Genomic DNA, 20,742 nt, shown 5'->3' on the forward strand with positions numbered 1-20,742 from the left:
AGGAGCCTAGCGAACGCTTATGCTGGTACCTTAGCAGAGTCAGCACCTTCACCGAGTCCAAGAGAAGAGCAACGAGGCAGGTGTAGCTTTTAACCTTCCACCAGACCCACAGTTACCACTCTCAAAGATGCGAGACAACGCGTTTCTTGCTTAGTCAAATTAGCAGGCTGATTTGACACTCAAATTTCAGTTGCTCATCCGTTCACACTCAGGGCAGAGAGAGCGAATTAGCGCGGGCAGACGCAGGACGTCTCGGGCTTCGGGTGATGAGAAGGCCATGAGGCCTTGAAAGGAAACCCCATCTACCTAAATGAAAATTATTTCAAGGTTAACTGATTAAGATGGGTCACCCTCAAAAAGACGATGGTTGGGCGACATGAGTCATGTGACCAGCCAGCGTGACAGATGGTGATGGGGGGGTGATGGGAGTGGTACTGGTATGAGTAAAAGAGTGCCGTGAGAGAAGATAGACATGCGAGGCAGTCCGAGAGGAAAAAAGAGGAAGAGACGATAAAAGGAGTGAAAGTGAGTAGGAGAGTGAGAAAACAGACAGGAACTAAAACACAGGCAGAAGAAATTGAGAAGGGGAAAAAAAAAAAAAAAAAGAAGTGAGAAATATACGAGGAGAGTAAATTGGTAGATTCAAGATGCCGATCACTCCACTTGCTTACACAGTTACACACAAACAAAAACTCTCTCTCACTTTCAGTGCTGGCAGCAGTGCAGTTTTGTTGGGCAGGGCAGGGCAGGTTGGCATAGCGAGCTCCACCCTCCTGGTGCTGTCTGATCCTGCTGTAGGGTGAATGGAGGTGGCAAGCATGCCCAGACTCGCCTGGCCGGGCCCGGCTCAGGCCTCCTACCAACCACGTCCAACGCCTTAAGCCAGCACACAGGGCTTTTAACGACCACGTCGACAGCCTTCAACCAGCACACGACGCTTTTAAACGACCACGTCCACAGCCTTCAACCAACACACGGCGCTTTTAACGACCATGCCGGGACTAAGAACTGCAGAAGGAAAAAAATAAATAAATAAAAACTTTGAAAAAACTTTGAAAAAGACATCGGAAACGGAGGCTCAAGAAAACACACTTTCACAATACCCTGCAGACCAGGCGCCCTCGACCCTATCTAGACAGCAGTGTTTGTTGTGTTTAAATTTAAATGCGTGCATTGCGTAAAACTAGTGCCTGCTTCCCTGCTGAAGTGGCAGCTGAGATGCATGAATCAGTGGATTGAAATCGTGTGCGTGGGTCTGTTGAAACTGGAACAAAATAACCGCCACCACACGTCCAGGACAGAAAAGCAGAACATACTTCGAATTTTCAAGTGATTAATTATAGGTTTAGGATCGTGTGCCCTGTTTAGCAAAGGAACTGCCAGTTAAAACAGCTCTCTCTAGTTCATTTATACCTTTGAGGCAGATCGAAGGTAAACAGTAACTGCTAGCAAACATGGGCAACAATGCTCCCAAAAACGTACATCTGTTTCCCCCTGGTGGTCACATTTTGCTACAGCAGAGTGGGAGCCAGCAGCACATTCCAACAGCCCCCAAATCAAGACATGATTACTCTAAACAGAGCACATTTATTTACCACATTATTGATTAACACAATCGATTCTTGTATAAAGATTTCCCATGCACACTTTTTATTCCAATCACTACCAGCAGTCACATTAAAACATGACCCTGCTTGCTAAGAGATTGCAGGAACAAAGGAGAGAGACCCCAGAGTAGGAGCAAGTGACCCTGAACACACCAAAACAGCTGCAATCCTGCTTCTCTTTTCCTCTGAGACTCATAGAGTCTCACTCCCCCCAAGCCTCAAGGATCTCACTTTCACAGTTGTGAGGATCTCACTTCTCAGAGTCTCTAGAGTCTCACTCCCTGCTGAGTCGCTAGGATCTCACTATGGAAACGCCAAAGCAGAGGAGACACGGCTAAGCGCTGACCTCCTCTTCAAATCACAGCCACACCACTGACATACGGCAACCGACAACACATTATACGTTTGGAGTACTTTAATCGAGGCTTTATGTAAGCAAGTTGCAAAGCCCTAAACAAGGACTGGCCTGCGGTACAAATTAAAAGTGCTGGGGTGATTTCCCTGAAGGGGCCAGACGGTTCCTCCCACGCTATCTGCTCCTCATGTACCCGTTGAGTGCAGGTGGGCGAAACCGAGAGGCGTCTTTCTGTCAGCAGTCGCTTAGAAGAGCAGCATGCGGACACGCATTACGCCGTCCTACTAATGCTCACTGCCTCAGGGCCCCTGACAGGAATGAACAAAGACAGAAAGATGATTCTTATTAGGGAGCAGACAATTCAGTCAGGGTGGGGGCGAAGGGTGGAGGGGGCTGCAGTGGGGATAAGCCTCCCGGAGCAGGGAACCCGGGGTCCGAGGTGGCACCAGAGACAGCGCGGCCCTGACGGAGGAACCCACGTCACACGCTGCCGCCAGCGCTCTCAAAAGGCCATACAACAGCAGGATCCTCCACATACCCACACACACGTGCATAAACAGTGAGACAGACAGACTCGCTTTGTCAGTGAGTACGTGGGTGTGCGTTCAAAAGTAATTCATCCAAGAACGGACACAGACACAGACCGACTGAGGTGTGCGATTTTGCGGTTTTGCTCGACAATAACTTAGCCAGAACCCTCCGTAGAGCGGAATAAAGAACATGCCCAGTGTTTTTACCTTTGCGGCACGGCGGTGCTCTGTGCAGCCTGGATGCTGACACACCACACACTCATCATCCTGAGGGGGCTTCTCATCTGGAACAGGAGATAAAAGAGCCAGTATTAACTTTGGCACACACCCACACACACTCGCGCGCAAACGCACACATACACGTGCGTGTGCAACCTGCGCAGACACTCTCAAAATGAAGCTCGGGGGGAGAGATGACAGGGCCCGGTAAAGAGAAGATAATGTCTTTTGATGAGCTGATCACCGTTTAGGCTGCAGTGGCCAGTCCCACTGACGCAGCAATCAAAGCGAGCAGGCCGGAGGCCAAAAGGTGACGAGAGAACGGGCTGAGAGATGGACCGAGAATAAACCAGGCAGAGGAAGATTAAAGAGGGCTGAGGAAGAGGATAAAAAAGGAAGCAGCAAATGTGGATGAAGATGTTCACCACAGTTTGATCAAAAGACCACAATGAGATGTCTAAAGCGTGTGGTGCCAAGTTGGGAAACTAGCTGCTGTTGTGCTAGGTTGGGGCCGTCCCGCATGCCTTCACAATATTTGGCTTATACGAAACGACAGTTTGAAGGTCTGTATTGGGCTAAACAACTCTCTCTGATTAAGGTTAAAAAAAAAAAAAAAAAGAAAAGAAGAAGAGAGGAAAATAGCAAACCTCTTTTCCATCGCTTTGCCATGTCTATTAGTTTTTAAACTCCTTTTAAAGGAGCTTGGTTTGGAAAGACACATGGTTGGTGTATGTGGTCAGATTTTTTCCTGGTAGTTTCTGCCAATTAAAGTTTTTCCTGATTTTGCCTGAAATTGGTAGGGCTGGCCAATCGGATGTCTGGGGGTGATGTAGCATGACACGTCAGTAAAGAGATGAAGCAAACTGACGTACACGGCGTGCTCTGAAATCTCACATGAGCATGAGCAGATATTCCGCATATAAGCTGTTAATGCTCTGTCATTTCAAAATGCAATGGGGAATGAAAATTAGAGCCTTAAAATGTGTGTAAACCGGAGGTTGGGGGGGGGGGTTAACGCAGACACATCTGCAGTAGAGCAGCAAGTCAGGAAAACAGGTCTGGACATGAGGGCCTGGAGATGAGCAGTAATTTTAGCTGTAGCGCAGGACAGCGAATGGTAATGACTGTGTGTGAAGAGCAATGCAGTCTGACTCAGCGATGTACATTTCTGGGCGTTACACCTCTTTCCCAGTTCCGTGTGCTCCCTCCCTCCCTCCCTCCCTCCCGGAATTTCTGACCTCAGCACTGCTTAGCAAGCCCAGAAAAACAAATGAAACCATACTGGTAGCACACGCAGAGCTCCACGTGGACATGTGACGGTACTCAGCAGGGACACTGAGGAGGCCAACTGGAGACAAGTGCCCTGGGTTTTCTGTTTGGGAAAGCTTCTCTGAACACACATTCTACACCCACCTACCCACCCACATCTGAATGCCAGGTCATACCATGTGAAACTGCTCAGAGGTCGTTTCCATCATCTCCCATGGAAAAGGAGCAAAAGGATTTTTAAACCTTGCAACTTTTTTTTGTTTTGGTAAAAATGATTTTTCATGCTCTGTCAGCCATTTCAATATTGATGCTTCTCACAAACTCACAAATCTTTAACGGTCCATCCACAAATTGCACCGGCATCTGCTCCAGGACATGTATGGGAAAGGCACCTGCCTATAGTAGATTTGCAGAGATAATGCTGGTCATACTGTTAACCCTCTGTGCTTGTAACCCCAATTCCATTTTTACTATGTCAGGATACATGACCAGATATGGACCAAGCACAAATTACTCTAATCTTTATCAGAAATCAAAACCTACATCTGATTACGTGTTATGTATTACACGCATGTTGCATCTATTCTAGGGGCTTTATTGCAAAACACTGATTACTTTTTTGGGTCCATGTGACCTTTCATCCCTACAATAATTGATCTGTCCACACCTGAAGTACAGTAAAGAAAATTACTGAGATTTAAACAAAAGACATTCAAAATGATCAATCTTCACTGTCACCGATTTGCATGCAATCAACATTTCCATAAACAGTGCCCCTGAAAACACTGAGAGCTTACAGAGAAGCCTCAACACAGCACAGAACTGGTGCTGCGCATTAGTGAGTTTGCCATTTTTGAGAACAAACTGTACAAAAATAAGCCAAACCAGCATTTTTAGAGTAAAGCTCCTTGCGCAGTTCAACTCTGTATCTACATTAAGACAGACACAAGTCCTTTATTCATTATCCCCACATACAAGTATGCAGTCATGATGCACCAGAAGTCTTCCCCAAGTTGAGGCGAGGGAAACATGGCATGTGTTTTTGTCTGAAGAATGTGTGGACTGCCAAAGGGGTCCACATTTTACCTGCCTGCATCATCTACATCTACATTTATAGCACTGTATTTAAGGCATGATGACTGACTCCTCGACCTTGCTCTGATGTCTGTTTGCCCGCAAGTTGACTGGACGCTGTAATAGTGCAAGGCATTGCCTAAAACCGTCTTTCTGTGGTTGGGTTAGAGCAAAAACATGGATTGCCAGGTGGCTTATAAAGACTGGGTTGAGAAACAATGCCCTAAAGGAATGTTTCACAATCTAGTCCATGTGGACCAGTCCACTGTTTTAGACGTTCCCAAAACAGTTGCACCAGATATTCTATGTTCTTTACTTTTTTGCTTCAGCTGTAATAAGAACTGGAAAAGAGCCCAAATGAAGATTTTCTGTGGTTCCTTCAGGATTCGGGGCTCAGAAACACTGCCCTAGAAAAGAGACAGCAGATGACCGCCGACTGCCTGGGAACAGGGAGATTTCTTCAGATGGAATATCAGAGGCCAAGACCACAACTTACCTCACCGCTGTACGACGTGTGAACAACTTTCTTTAAAAAACAAAAACAGAACAAAAAACCCTGCAACTGATAAGCATCTGCAGTGAAGACCTGCATTCAAGTCAAGGAAACCTGTAGAGTATTGCTTTTGTGCCAAGTTAGGAGTGACCTGTCCATTCATCCATAAACTTTACAGTGGTTCCAGAATTAATATGGCCTGATGACTTTAGCCATATTTCCATGCCAGTTACAGAGCAAGAAATGAGTGAAACTAGATGCTATACAACCGTCCATTTTCCACATTAATGGAAACAGTAACTTGCGGAGAAAGGAAAAAGGGCTCTATGACTTGGCAAGCAAACATGCAGACAACTATAACGACACAGGAAACGATCGTTTTCACATGGGGGAAAAAAAACAAAACATGCGGCTGGTGGAGTGGCTAAGTGTCCGCGCCTCATGCACTTTAAAAGCGTATTTAGCTTAAAAATGGGTAGGAGGTGCCAAAACTCATTAAATGGCAAATAAAGGATAAAAGAAAGAAAACCTGCTTTTGCACTCTCAGCCAAAAGCACTGCCTGGTGTAGACTCTCCGTGTTCCATCTGAACACCTCTCATCTGTTGCTGCCCGGTGCCATAGCACGGTTCAAGTGAAGCCATTCTGTCGCCGTCAGCTCAACCCGCAGACATGCACAAAGCACCATGACTCCTCTAAACACAAATGTGCTTACAGCGGACGCAAGTGAAAACTCTGCAAACAAAGGCAATGTGTCCAGGCTCGGGTGACTGGCGAGGGAGCGAATTAACTTGTAGGCCAGCCAGACGTGACCCATTTCAGTGGCCTGAGAAGGACTCTGATGCATGTAGAGCTTCCACAAGGAACTCTGGTTTAACGCCAGCACTTAAATGCACATCTACTATAAATATAGCCGCTAGGCACAGCAAACCATCAAAACACCAAAATGACCGCTCGGTATAACTAAGTTACTACCCAATCCGTTATGCAACAGGAATGTTTAAAACCGCTGGTGGTAGCTAATCCTAAATAGTGGCCTTTTAAAAAGATTGCATAATGTGGCCTCAAGCCATGGCTTCTTCCTCTTTCACCTTTACCAGCTGTTAGGGCAGAACGATGTGTGCTTTCCCCTTAGTACAAATCAGCACTAATTTGGATCTTTGGGAATTCAAGTCTATGCTTGACAATAAGAATATGTACTTGGATGGAGGCAGTAGCAGGGCCTGGCTAAGCTGCTTGGCCTTGCTCTCTGATTGAGTGAACGGGGCACCAAAGAGCGGCCTCCATGCTGTGTCCCATGCTGTGTCCCTCCTTGGCTGAAGCATCCCAGAGGTACGAGCAGGAATTCTGAGCACGCCAAATGACCTGCAGTAGCGCGCGAGGCTTCCAGGAGTGGACCGCGGATAGAGTTCCGTTCTCCGCCAGGTGAATCAATAGCGAGAGCCGCCGAAGCGACGCGCTTCGCGGCTGCGAGCCATGATCATTTCATTCCAGCCTTGGATATCATTTGAGGCATACTCACAGCTAGACAGCAAGTTTCCATTGAGCAAAAGTGGGGGATACCATTTACGTAATGCGTGTTTTACCTGCATCTAGCCCAGCAAATGTTGCGCAAAAAACAAATAATAAAAAAAACAAATCCAGTGATCTTTTGTTTGGCACTACAGTATGAAACTGTGCAAGTCAAATGACCCACACAACTGGCTGACTTAACAAAACTAAACTGGTTGTTGGCAAGGAGATTAGATCAAGCATGTATTGATATGTGACACAAAGTGTGACCAGGACATCCGTAGTGTTTAGAAGTACACACTTTCCTCTTGGTGACCTTTACTGTGTACAAGGTAAAACTCTGATACATTATTTACATGTACTGTGGATAGGATAATACACTTTACATTCCCATGGGCATGAGCTTGTGTTTAATATGACAAAATGCCATGTTAAATAAGTCATAAAAATGCTTTACTGGCATGTGTCCTTCATAAATCAGGGCTTTAGATACTCAGTCTGCCTGCCTGCACAAAAATAGTGTCCAATACTAATAGTGTATAAGGGAGTAATGGAAACTTTCAAAAACCAAGGAATTTAGAATTTACATAGATTTTACTCTAGACAATTCCATTGTTAGTCTAAAATTGCTCTAGTCAGTCATACCTAGTTTCCAATATTTTCTTATCGTCATGGCAATAGGAAAATTTGAATATCATGAATATCAATTCAAGGCCAATGACTCCCAGGAGTCATATGTGCTTGCCACATTAGAGCTTTTGAGAGGAACGGAACCTGTCCTTACCATATGGATCGTGGATGACCTCCAGGGAGGAGGACCAGGAGAAGCGCTCTGGAAACAGCTCCATTTGAGAGGAGGGAAGAGTTTCCAGTTCATAGGCCCCTCGCTTCTTCCAGTAGAGGAACATGGCAAATGAGGAAGCTTTGTGAAGCTAAAGAAAAGGCTTGCTTCACTTCCTTACACTTCAGCTGATGACGACGACCTCAACCGCTAAACCGTCCTGTCCTGACACGACATGCAGGTTTGCTTCAAGCTGCTGGAACTGAGCCTTCAGTGTCTAACAAAACTAAGGACATATCCCATCCCAGCAAACCCTACCTCCAAGATACTGGGAATAGTCGGAGGCAAACGGTTCCCTATAAATCAGGCACCTGCATAGTTACTTCACCTTTTTTGTGTCAATTAAACTTTCTCTTTGAACAAGATCCATTGTTTCCAAGTTCAGAAAACGTCTATATCCAAGCCAAAACCCGACCCGTACTCCACGTCCAAGAAAAGCCTGGCATCTATTTCACAGAAACACTCGACAATAACTTTCAGGAGAGCACGTGTAACTGGTTCCATCATCTGTTGTTAATTCTATTTGAAGCCAAGCAGTTTAATTCCCAAACAAAGCACACACATACACTGGATGGAGTTGGCATAAATAAAACAAACCAAGCCATTCTTTTGACCGAAAGCAAACAAGCAGAAAAAAAAAGAAGAAAAAAAAAAAGAACATTTCATTTTATCCTTTCACTGTCATTAAATTTGTGGTATATCTTTATAAACCCCTCTCATCTTGATTGTGTCGCCCATTTACTGAAGCTCAAAAGTTAACACTGGTTGCAGTGAGGTCTGATTGGTGCTGTAGCCTGTGTAGTGTCCCACCGAAGAGTGGGCTGGCCAATAAAAGGCCCTCGACCCACACTTTCAGACAAATGTTGCATTCACCCCAAGATGAAATGCATCGGTCCGAGTCAACGCCTTTCAGTATAGGTGGCACAAAGGTCTCTTGTACCCACCTCCTACGTCGGCAGAGAACTTTTTTCCATGATTTGCAAAGACTGTAAAAGTCTGACATTTTTCTGCATTCATCACACTCTGGCACACTCCGATTGGTGATGGATTTTTGCCTTGTGAATGCAATGTGACTGTGCTAATGCGTTCAGCTATTTCTGCGGAGGGACCACGCAGGCAAAGGACAAGCACGTTGCACTAATGAGGTAATGGGGCATGCAAAGAAAACACTCTTTTTTTTTTGGGTGCCCCCGTGCACAATTACAACAATCTCTTACTTTATTTGGGTTAGGATCTCAACAAAGGATTAGAGTTCCCTAATGCTACAGAGAGCTGTGAGCAAAGTTGTTGTGTGCTCGGTGTTGCCCCTGCATGGAGCCTTCAGTAAGGTTGCAAAAAAGTTGATTCATTGTTAACCTTGTGCTGAAGAGAGCTAAATAATCAGAGTGAGAACACATGCTAATCTGGCAAAAGAGCAAGAGTGTCGCACAACAACTCAGATGTCCAATTTTGGGCTAAGAAATTAGAGGGTAGGACAGAAGCTGGTTCGCCGCTTAGAGGTTGGCCTCACAGACATATGGTAGCAATCTGAATCAGTCTGGAACGCATGAGCAGGTCACGCTGCTCCAGAACTAGGCCCAAAAGAGCAGTAGAAGTCTGTTAACAGCTGAAAGAAAGCAAAAGTTCAGGGGACTCCCCTGGCCATGTCAAACCGATGTTCCTCTCAGAATCTCACAGGTGCATCTGGCATGTTTTCAGCACATGGTGACTCTCAGATCTTTGACTTTATTCATTTACTTTATGCAAAATACAAATTTGTTTATTTTCAATTTGGAAAGGAACAAATGTCATCAAGGATCTTTAAAACCTCAAATTTTATGATACAAATTATTTCCCCAACACTATACTCTATTTCCTGAAATATAAATCACATTCTAAACTGTTTCTTTCATTAACAATAGGTGCACCTTGGGTTTTACCTGATCACAAGCACTTCACTAACTTAGAAACTACCAGGGCCTTTGGAGCAAAGGCCCTCTGAAGAACATTTTAGTCATTTTCTATTTCAGATCGCATCCAGGCTGTGATCCACTATAATCGCTTTAAGCCAATTCAAGAAAGCTGCTTGCTAATTTTAATGGAAATCTGTCAATTAACTAATCCATTTAATTTGCTTAACTGATCATTTAGATCAGCAAAGCTACAGTAAAATAACTGCTCACATTCACCAGATATCTACATTAAAGTTGCAAAAGTCCCATTAAATATTACTGCCACATAATGCTCATTCAAGCTCATTCAAGCCAACTACAACAACTACTTCTAAAATCCCTTAATTGTCAACTCTATGGCTGAAATTACTATGGGTGTTCACCCCATGAAAAGCTGGGAGCAGACAGTTCCTGTAATTCTCTGTTTGTGAGCTGATATAAAAGACAGCTCATCCTGCAAAGACATGCTCATTAATGGAAGCCTGCCATGTTCCTAAACAGTCATGAGATGGGTGTGGGCCCCAGCTTGGGTTAAAGAAGCAGCAGTCTGGGGAGAAGAGAAGGTGTCATAGCACGACCTCTGAGTAATGGCTCCTTTCATCATTGGTTTAGCATGGCATGGCAGAGAGACCAGCCACAAATTCAGACCGAAGGGTGTGGGCCAGTCCACCACAGAAACGAGACATGATGACTGTTTCTGAAGTGAGGCGCATTTAAGAGTAAATCCTTTCCTCTGGAGCGAGGCTTGCACGGAGAACATGTTCCCTTACCTCTCGTCTCCAGAGACAGTGCAACCAAGCATGGGAGCACCAAAGACTTTCAAAGGAAACATAAAACGTCTGCATTAACTGCAATGCAGCAACGTGTGGCGTGACTATGAATGAAAATACTGGAAGATCACATGTGAGCAAACCTGCATATTCTGTAAAATGATTTTATATGTCATGAAATCACAAAAGGTGTCTGCCAAAAGGTCCAAATGGTTTCCCTGGCCAATGGCCTTCCTAGGCTTCAGCCAAATAACAGCCTACATATCATTACATTACAGCTGGGACCTAGCTGAAGGAACTCAAACAGCCCCCTCAGGCTACCGCAGCAGTGTACCATCTGTCATAGCAAATCTCTAGATGCAAGTTCACTGCTTTTAAAAAAAAAACCTGCTAATCCCCCACCATTCAAATAGGAGTAATAGCTGCGTGACCACCACTTTAACTGGGGGGGCAGGATGCAGAGACAGAGGAGTATGCTTAAAATCAGTCTAGTCTTCTATATGGAAAGACTAATGGAGGTAAAGACCATAGGAAAGTAACGAAAGATGGAGAGAGGAATGGCCTGCAGCTGTGTAAGTGTGTTCACGGCCGTGACGTCACCCTTCTTTGCCTCCGTGTGCGTCTGTGCGTGTTTGGTTTAGGTCGCTGAAGCAATGACATGCTATAATCATGCAATCTAGCAGGAACAGCCTTTTACATTTACAGACAGTTACATTTATGTTGTGTAAATTTTGAATTATAATCTGTCAGAAGACAGGTCTGAAATATTGGAAAATATTATAATCAGGCAGGCACATTCTATAAAACACCCTTTTCTATTGACTGACTCGTTTAAATGTGCTACAAGCATGCTACCAGCTTTGTAAAAGTCTGCATAATGCAATGAATAAGTCAAATTAAACACTAAACACATGTACACATGCATACACACCGTTGTTCTTATGTCCCTAAAGTATGTTTTATTCATGACTAATGAGGTCATGTTACTTTTGGCAGAAAAGCATCAGTGCTACTGTACTAAACACACTAAAGAACGATATATTATGGAACCCACTGCCCTAATATTGTTTGTGTAAGGGATTAATGCAAGAGGCACTAATCAATCAAAGATTTAGCCTTGCAGAATGTATATATTTGATTACAGTACATAGTTAAATATTTAGACTATGGTACACTGCAATTGCTTCCTGGAATTTCACACACACACACACACACACACACACACAAATATATAAAAATCTATCTATAATAATAAAGTCCATATACAAACACATATGAGTGGTAAATTACCCATATGTCTGCAGATTCATAAGAAAGCCTTGTATTTCAAGGAGGACCGATTCCCTGTTGCCTGGATCAGTAAGGCCATGCTTTATCCCTCCATGGCTTACAATCCCATGGTAGTATTCTAGCCAGTGGATGGCTAAATATAAATCACTACTGCAGGCTTGACAGATAATATTACAGGCTACCAGGATAATCTTGTCATAGTTCTGGCAAGCAATCATTGTGTACCTGGGACATTTGCCATTGTAAAACGTATAACTAGGCAGGCAAAAGCATATTTGCCTACTGTCCGGTCTTTCAATGTTATAAAATATACATGAAGACCAGCTTCCAATTTTCTTTCTGTAAAATACAAACTGAGGCAAAGCCTGGACCATGCAAGATTTACATGGTGAAGGGAGCTCAACATTAAGTAATTTAGGCTAGCAGATACCTATAATTTCTTGTAACAATCTCTAAGAATAATACAGCAATTCTTTGCAAATGTATAAGGACCGGATGAGGAACTGCAGGAACACAATCAACCATCTTATGAGGTGGCACACATTAAAGAGTGTGTATAGATGAAGCTCAGTTAAAGGCAATTATGAAAGAATTGATAAAACTTCATCCTCCATGCTCATTTCAGAATGAAAAAAGTGATTATGGCTAATCCGTGGCTAAATTAATTGATCAAGTCTGAATGTACATGTTATCATCAAGTTAAGAGCTGCATCATCTCATGTTATGAGGTATAGTTAACTACACTATATAGACCGAGATGCCTCTACGATTTATTCATCCATATTGCGACAAGTCGGATAGGGTAGGGTCCTATAGTGAGTCTCAAGTGTGTAGTCTATAATTAGAAATGACAATAATTACAATTATTTTACATAACGGTGAAGCGTAAAGAAAAATCTTACTGAGACGTAGTCGAATCCCAAGCCAGCTTCTAGGAGGAGACTTGTGAAGAGCTGTATTCATGGTCTTGTCTGGAACCATCCAGGATTTATACAACGCTGCATTTAATCCGACTGGTGCAGGCGGAGGTAGAAACAGCTGGCTGAAAGGACCAGCAGATCCTACAACGGCAAAGTGGGAATAAGATGTCTAGATCATTATTTCCTTTGTTCAGCCTGTAACCACATACTAGTTAAACTGATAGTATTCTGTTTCTTCAAATGCACTATACAAGTATTTATCATCATCATTTAACATCACTGCGATAAATTCAATTTAAGCGACTAAAATCTTAGTGCTGATGTAAATTAGCTAACCTAGCTAACCCTAGCAATGCTAAAACTTGATGCAGCTGTCCGCAGGTTATCAAAGAACTTACGCGACTGGAACCATTTAGCTAGGAAGGCTCTACAAAAAACGGGATAATGGATAAAACATATAGCTAACCCATGTCCGTTATTAAATTACTGCTTGACGAGTTCACCCTTTTCCGAGTTACCTTAAACAGCTAGATTTAGGGTAGCTAAGAGATTATATATATATATATATATATATATATATATATATATATATATATATATATACATACACACATACATACACTTTCCTATGTGGTTTACCTTTTAACCCTAGGTTTGCTATCGCTACCTTTCCTACAGCTGCCACTGCGCTAATTAGCTAGCTAGTTAACCTTTTAAAATTGTTTATCGCTTTTACATGCATCTGGTGACGACATTTTGGTGCCTGGAAAATTCTTAAATAAACCTTCCAACACGGAGTAACTAGCTAGCCAGCTACTGCAACGATTCAAAGTCGCACTAACCTGTTGCACAGAGTTGGCAGTAAGTAGCCTATTCTTACCGAGCAGCAGATCCGCCTGCAACTCATTCAGCCTCGACGGGATAGTTTTCCTTCAGGCGAATCGTCGTCACTCTTAGTATTACAACTCTGCCTTCGGTTGATTTGGTTTTATTTTGTTTTGTACACTTCTCTAGAGCTAAACGTTGGTTTCCATTCCCCCTTTTTTTCCTACCAGTCTATTTCTGTTACTTTTCTGCCATAAAGCAAATATGTCCTGCCCCATTCATTCAGTTCCAGTTAAGTGGAGAGCTGTCATCCCTACATGTCGTCTAGTGAGGCGCAGTAGAGCGCAAATGGGTCAAATTAAACCTTTTTTTTTATTTTTTAGTTATGACTTCGATTTGTGATCAGTTCTAGGTAATGAAGAAGTGCCATTTCCTTCGTGTTGGCGCCATTGGCAGTTTACCTATTGTTTTTTTGTTTTGTTTTTTAATCAATAACTCACATGTAAAGTAACTGTTATCTTTAATGTTATTTGTACAGTATACCCGAGTTCAAGATCTGAAAGTGAAGTATAGAATCAGAGGAAATAAATGGAGATTAAGCAGTTATAGAGCGAGATTACTACCGCATGTATGACGCGCACCTAGCAAAACTGGCCATTTATAGCCATTTGGAAGCATGTTTAAGTCTAACAACTGCACAAGACCGTTGTTTGTAAACTAATAACAACAACAACAACATCCACAACAGCAATAATAATGAAAGTAGCCTGTTTTGAGCATCAACATCCCTGGATTACCTGAGTGGTCCATCTAGTGGCCAGATTTGTAGCGAGATCATCTTGTCGAGTATAAGAGTGCATGCATTGCCAATAAATAAATATACCAATAAATATTTTCAAGGACAGTCAGAAATATTATCAAACACTACAGAATATTCACTGTATATCTATTTAAACCCAAGAAAGCCTTTATTCCTTTTTTCTTCCTTCCTTTTTCTTTCTTTCTTTTTCGTTCTGCGTTTAACTCATGGTACTACGCAGTCAGGGAGTGACGTATGGTTTCGTCTAGTGTAAACACGGAAGAATACGTAAGTCATGGCAAATAGAAATGATAGAGCGTTACTCATCTTCATTTATTGTTTTTGAACATTTGAGCTATGACTGTTTCTCACTTTTTGTCGTATTGTTCTTTACTTAATAAAATATGTTTACGTCGTAAGATGCCAAGCTAAATGTACGGCACGCTACCTAACGCTAACGTTAGTGCACTAGCACTCTGGCTAACGTTAGCTACCTTAATTCTAGTTTCCTCATTTCTAATTCATTTGTAATTTCCTATTTTGGGGGAGCTACAACTCATGTTTACTGTTATGTTTTCTTTTTACACAGAATGGATGCTAGTCAGAAAAATATCCTTCAACTGAACAGGACTAATATTGTTAAAGATTTGGATCCTTCAAATGTCTACGATGGACTTTTGTCAAGGGGCATCTTCACTGAAGACATGATAGATGAGATAAAGGTTTGGCGATGATGTAGCTAGGTTAGCTAACCCTAGCTAGCTAAGTTTACAGGACTCTCACTGGTCAGGGAATTCTTTATGGAATATGGAATTTTAAGAAGTCTATTCCAGACATGGAAAGTCGGGGGATTTGATACATTTCGGTCAAGTTATGAAGTATTAGGGAAAATTGTTTGTAGCATGGTAGCTTCCATCTTTAAATTTTAGTTGCCGTTTATAATAAACAAATAATCGAATATGAGTGGTTTTTATGGTTGCTTGATTTCTTGGTACCCATTTAATACATTTGGCCTGTTTTCCTATTTATTGTAGGTCATGGAATTTCAGATAAGAGAATTTGACATTTGACTTAGCGTGGAAACTCGAATAATAATCATGTGAAATGTACAGATTTTGAAGGAGCTCTTTAAAATGTTAGCTGTCTATACAATTTCGCTCAGAGTCCAAGTCCGATCATAAAAAAGTGTTAATATATTTTTAGTAGTTACATTCTTGTACATTCTTGGGTAGTCATGAATAAGGATTAGTTGCCTTTCTCAGAGCGCCGGAACCAGACGTGACCAAGCCAGGCAGCTGGTAAAGGACCTACAGATGAGAGGGAGTAGAGCATTTCCTGCCTTTCTTGAGTGTCTTCGCGAAACTGGACATCACACTTTGGTCAATATACTACAAAGTGAAGGTCCAGTTACTGTCCCAGCATCCCTGCCTGTGCTACCTTCTGCCGTCCCTTTCCCAATCTGTGAGTGTATTTTTTTATGGAATGATTTACTTCACAATGAGAAGTACTGCACAAGTACTCTTTTCCAAAGTACAGAAACCTCTATTCCTCATTATTTCTGTGTTATGCTTCAACAGCACATCCTATAGATGGTAAAAAGCCAGACAGAGGTGATGGTCCTCAGAAGCTAGTGCCACTAAAACCAGCACTTCCTATCCTATGTATGTATAGGGTTCCATCTCTTAAGGCACTATTAAGGAATGTACACCATTGCAAATAACAGAGTTATTTGACTAAGCCGAATATTCCTTTTCCTGTAGCTCCTGAGGGTGAAAGTTTAGCACCCAGGCTGCCTAGGCCAAGGCGTGAGAGCATCCAGGTCAAAAGATTTTTAGTGCATGACCCTTAGATCTCACAAGCCTTATTGTCATGTCTTTGTTTACCGCTGTAAAAATATACTGCTTTTCTTTCCACATTCAGTCTTATAAGATAGAAGCCAACCCATGTGGGCTCTGTTTGATCATCAACAACGTGGATTTTGACCCTGCCTCAGACCTGAAGAATCGGGCTGGGTCTGACATTGACTGTGACAAGCTGAAGAGGCGGTTCGAATCTTTCAACTTTTGTGTTACTGTTCGGAGGAACTTGAAGTGTAAGGTAAGCACTTCTGTGTTAGGTATCAGGACGGATACGTATGTCTTTGTGAGGGACTGATCTTTGTATTTCCATGATACTGTGATTGCAGTTTTGGAACTGACGCCTTTCTGTCTCATTCACAGGAAATAAAACATCAGTTGTCTGTGCTGGCCAGTACAGATCACTCCGGCTATGACTGCTGTGTGGTGGTCATCTTGTCACATGGCACTGAGGTACGTGTGTTGAAATGCGTCTTAATGAGACATACACCTTTTTTTTGCAACATATTGGATCTACATTGTAATAAAATTGCTTAACTTCAATGGAAACATGTAAGATTTGTTTCTGTTTGGACTTCTTTTAAAATAATATTGTCTCTAATACTGTAATTGTACAGTAGAATTAGGAAAATCATGCAGAAATTGGTCAAATGATTACTTCTGAAAAACTTAGTAATTCCATTTATATAACTCTTATTACAATACACAGCTTCATTTACTACTAATAAATTGTCTGATGTAATGAAATGTAATATTTCTATATATATATATATATATATATATATATATATATATATATATATATATATATATATATATATATCTCCTATCCAATACATCCTTATATTATAGTGTGCTATATTTAACATTAACATTTTCTAATTATTCAGCTAAGAAAAGCTTAAGCTTGTTTCTGTAATGCCTGCTCTGTCTCTTCTGATGTTCAGTCAAACAACAATCGCTTCCCTGGAGCAGTCCATGGTGTGGATGGTCGCTCTGTCCCCGTTCAGATCATGACTAACTACCTCAATGGCAAGAACTGTCCCTCCCTGCAGAGCAAGCCCAAGCTCTTCTTCATCCAGGCCTGCGGAGGAGGTGACTACAGGATCCCTACGGTCCTACACTGCTTTTAGTTCTTTGTTGCTTGCCGATTGGCTTTTTTTCTGTCCCATGGCCTCAGCGTTTCAGTCAGGCGTCCCGTTTTAGAGAGAGAGGAAGGTCTTCAGATACATGCCAATTACTTTCCTGGTTAGAGAACCAACCACAGAATCATGACAAGGCAGGATTTGCTGTCTTTCTTCCTTCCGTTCTGTGCAAAGTGCATTTAACCGATCAGCATTTAGCTTTCCTTAGTTCCCCAGACAGAGCCTGATGTTAACTTAATTGTACTTGACATATTATTTAATGGCCTTTAAATAATAGAGCCTATAATGTTTATATCTTCAGAAAGAATGACAGAAGTATCTTTTTCTGCTTTATTGTTTTGGTTTCTTTTTTAGACCTGTAAGTAAAACATTTAGTGCAAAGTATGAATGACCATGTGCTGGGTTCAGTTTGATTTATTATTTATTGATTTGACTGAAAGATTTTCGCAAACTTGGATTCAAATATGATCGTTCTCAACGTGTGTGTGGGGGGGGGGGGGGGGGGGTTTGCGTGTGTGTTTGCGTGTTTGTGCACGTGTCACACATTTTGGTAGGCGAGAAGGATACTGGCTTCGAGGTGTCCCCGGATGAGGTGCGGCCCATGGCAGGTGGGATGGATGACCAGACGGACGCCATTCCCACGTCCTCCAGCAGTGACTCGCTCAGCTTGTCTGATGAGCCTGACGCCAGAGCCACTCTTCCCACACCCAGCGATATTCTAGTGTCCTACTCCACCTTTCCAGGTACAAGAGTGCATGTGTTTGCTATGGACTACTGTACTATCAGATATAATTCAAGAACTGACATTCTTTTTCTAAAAGAATATGCACTCAAAAGTCACTTTATGAAATACCTTTTAGCTATATGGTTATAATCTGTGGCATGGTCAGTTTGTGGTGGCCATCCTTTATGAACCAGCAGTCACTTTCTGACCATAGGACCTGTGTTGGCTGAATATTTCTGAGAGACACAACATTCTCAGCTCAGCAGTTCTACTGATGCTTAAAACATCAACTGTTTCAGTGTTAATGCTGTTTCAAGAACAGTTGGTTATCTTATCAGAGGTCCTGCGATCAGAAACAGAATAAAAACAGGGCGGGTGACAAATGATGCATGTCAACATGGCTACAGTGTAATTTAGTTCATGTACAAAGTAGTTATTTCTTTAAAAAAACAAAACAAAACAAAGGTGGCTGGTAAGTGTACAATTACTGCCTTTGTCCATACAATTACTGTACATTCCTTCTTATATCAAGTTTCCAATATGCCCCTGAAAAAGATCACCGAAATCGTTATTAAGTTTGCAGAAGAGTTTTGAGAGTAGTTAGTGTTTGTTTGCAGTACTGAAGCAGTTCTGTCCCCAGGATATGTCTCCTGGAGGGACAGCAATACAGGCTCCTGGTATGTGGAGACGCTTGACTGCATACTGGAGCAGAATGCTGCCACTGATGACCTCGTCACCATGCTAATGATGGTATGCCATGTTCTTTTGATTTATTTGTCTCCGATTGCTTTATGATCATAATTGTGTTATTTTTCCCATTCTCTAGTATTGCATATTTGCTGTTCACTGAATGTTGTATAGTGCTACCGTTATTATTCAAAAGAGATTCATCCTTAAAAATTGAAACTTTTCTCTTCCATACACAAGATGTCTCCAGGTTGGCTCATTTAATGTCATTTTCTTTTCAAAACATGTTTGCAATCCCATATATCTATGCATATATTATTTTCTGCAGGTCAACAATGAAGTCTCTCAAATATCTGCTAAAGGCCTATACAAGCAAATGCCTGGGTCTTTCAACTTTCTCCGGAAGCTGTTTTACTTTCAGACCTCAAAGACATGACTGATGGAAACTGACATGATTCACATTAAACAGAATTGCTGTTATTCTCACTTCATGAGATGACTGATCCTGGAGATCAGAATCAACGTGCAGCACTGTCGACTTTATTTAATGCACCTTAAAACTAGTCACATGGTATTGGAACTCTAGAGAACTTTGTGCAACAAAAACCAGCAGCAAGACTCATGCTTATCACACTGTTTGTAAACCCAGAGCTAATCTTTGGGAGACTTTCTTCATTTTCTAATGTTTTGATAAAAACTTCAAAATAACAAAAAACAAGCTTTGAGTGACACAGCTTACATTAATAAATTCAAACGACTTGGGTCGAGATGTATGAATTGTTATGGTGTTATGGGAGCTGTTGAGGGGGTGTTTGGTTTTTCTCACCGATTTGCTCATTAGCAGCAGAAAGCTGGCATGGCCAGTGCTTGGCATTTCTGCTTTCTAAGGACATTGCTAAAATTGTATGAGTGTAAGTGTGAGAAGCAACTTCGCAATTTTGTTTTGTAGCAATATGTGTGAAATGAAAAACTTAGTTGAGCTAAGTACTGGTGATTGCATGGTCTCGTCCCATGAACCTTGCATCTCACTGATGGTGCTAAGAGCTTCTTAGTCTCTGTGTGTGGAGTCTTTATTACAATTGCATACAGATGTATTAAATTAAAAGAAGACAGTCTTCAGACAGAAGTAGCAGTGGCTGGCTCTGGAACATAGCATGATTTTGCCTGCATGCAGTCATTTAAAACCAAATCTTAACTTCATCTGCTTTGTTTCTCTCAGTGGCGCAGTTCACATGTTTGAATGTCATGTATATTTCATGTGCTCTAAAGATTGAGATGGATGTATGATGACACTTCTGCATTTTTTGTTCTGTCTGGGTGCTGTTGTTTCCTGTTCTTCGTCCACCCTAATGATAGCTGTTAGACAATGCTTCATTCAGACAGGCACTATGTCTTTTATTACGCAAGTGATATATTTATAGCTCATTCTTTTGTATGTACGCACATAAGAGAAAACATAAGAGCACATAAGAGGGGCACAGAAATAAAAGGTGAAAAATTCATTCACTATCTTTCATCATGTCATAAAAGTTACAGTATTGCATTCCACACTTTCAGTGTTTACTTTCCCTCTTAACTGTCACTGGTAGCATTGTTTGTTTCTGTGAGAAAATGCTCAGGGGAGGCTACAGTTACCACGACCCTACTGACAAAACGCTGAATTACTGGCAGCGACTTAATTCTATGGATGTATCCACTATTTCAACATTGACGCTGTCAGCGGCTTGTGCTATGACTTACCTCGGGGTTAGCCGTGCTGTGTGAAGTCTTGCGTTGAGGGGTGGGTGAGGGGCTGAAGCGTGAGGGACTAGCTGCGAAGAACGCTTCTGGTGCTGAGAGCGTGTGCTGCGTCAGAATGAGTGGGCAGCACCAAGAGGAGGAGGAGGAAGGACTCGAA

At 42.2% G+C, this 20,742-nt stretch overlaps 2 protein-coding genes and 1 long non-coding RNA gene across 11 annotated transcripts in view; 1 reads left to right on the forward strand and 2 right to left on the reverse strand.

Annotated features, from left to right (window-relative positions):
• The window catches only part of plekhg5b (pleckstrin homology domain containing, family G (with RhoGef domain) member 5b), a 43,708-nt gene extending 29,781 nt beyond the window's left edge, over positions 1-13,927 (reverse strand). For 2 of the 7 annotated variants that reach the window (XM_081704765.1, XM_081704759.1), the window contains exons 1-2: positions 7,842-8,564; positions 2,700-2,776 (exon numbers count right to left, since the gene is read on the reverse strand). In XM_081704765.1, coding sequence (XP_081560891.1) covers positions 2,700-2,776; positions 7,842-7,965 — 201 coding nt within the window. In that variant the 5' untranslated portion in view covers positions 7,966-8,564. Of the gene's footprint in view, positions 1-703; positions 899-2,699; positions 2,777-7,841; positions 8,573-12,791; positions 12,951-13,651 lie in introns of those variants that run through there. The other 5 variants (XM_081704761.1, XM_081704760.1, XM_027008293.3 and 2 more) reach the window with 5 other exon arrangements.
• Positions 13,928-14,634: 707 nt separating this feature from the next.
• LOC113576299 (caspase 9, apoptosis-related cysteine peptidase) lies at positions 14,635-20,347 on the forward strand. Of its 2 annotated transcripts, none has more exons than XM_081704773.1 (11): positions 14,635-14,721; positions 15,023-15,155; positions 15,696-15,894; positions 16,011-16,094; positions 16,194-16,252; positions 16,354-16,530; positions 16,653-16,742; positions 17,237-17,384; positions 17,989-18,177; positions 18,799-18,908; positions 19,174-20,347. In XM_081704773.1, exons 2-11 carry the CDS (start codon positions 15,024-15,026, stop codon positions 19,279-19,281), a joined length of 1,296 nt encoding a protein of 431 aa, XP_081560899.1. In that variant the 5' UTR covers positions 14,635-14,721; position 15,023; the 3' UTR covers positions 19,282-20,347. The 2 variants fall into 2 exon arrangements, with proteins under 2 accessions (XP_081560899.1, XP_081560898.1); XM_081704772.1 differs by lacking the exon at positions 14,635-14,721 and adding an exon at positions 14,728-14,867.
• On the reverse strand, positions 17,838-20,698 carry LOC145652950 (uncharacterized). 2 transcript variants are annotated; one of them, XR_014119237.1, is made up of 3 exons: positions 20,586-20,698; positions 18,288-18,501; positions 17,838-18,169 (listed from the first exon to the last, which is right to left on the reverse strand). It is a non-coding gene; the product is annotated as an uncharacterized LOC145652950 (long non-coding RNA). The 2 variants fall into 2 exon arrangements; XR_014119238.1 differs by having other exon boundaries at positions 18,288-18,394; positions 20,586-20,691.
• Positions 20,699-20,742: the final 44 nt, after the last annotated feature.

This window comes from Electrophorus electricus, chromosome 21 (genome assembly GCF_041902795.1).
Source record: "Electrophorus electricus isolate QZ-2024a chromosome 21, ASM4190279v1, whole genome shotgun sequence".
Classification (NCBI taxonomy): Eukaryota; Metazoa; Chordata; class Actinopteri; order Gymnotiformes; family Gymnotidae; genus Electrophorus; species Electrophorus electricus.

Coding starts and splice junctions, on each gene's coding strand:
- LOC113576299 (XM_081704773.1), top strand. CDS start 15,024: ATGGATGCTAGTCAGAAAAATATCCTTCAACTGAACAGGACTAATATT. Junction 16,743..17,236: donor TCTTGTCACATGGCACTGAG/GTACGTGTGTTG, acceptor TCTGATGTTCAG/TCAAACAACAATCGCTTCCC. Junction 18,178..18,798: donor GTCCTACTCCACCTTTCCAG/GTACAAGAGTGC, acceptor TTCTGTCCCCAG/GATATGTCTCCTGGAGGGAC.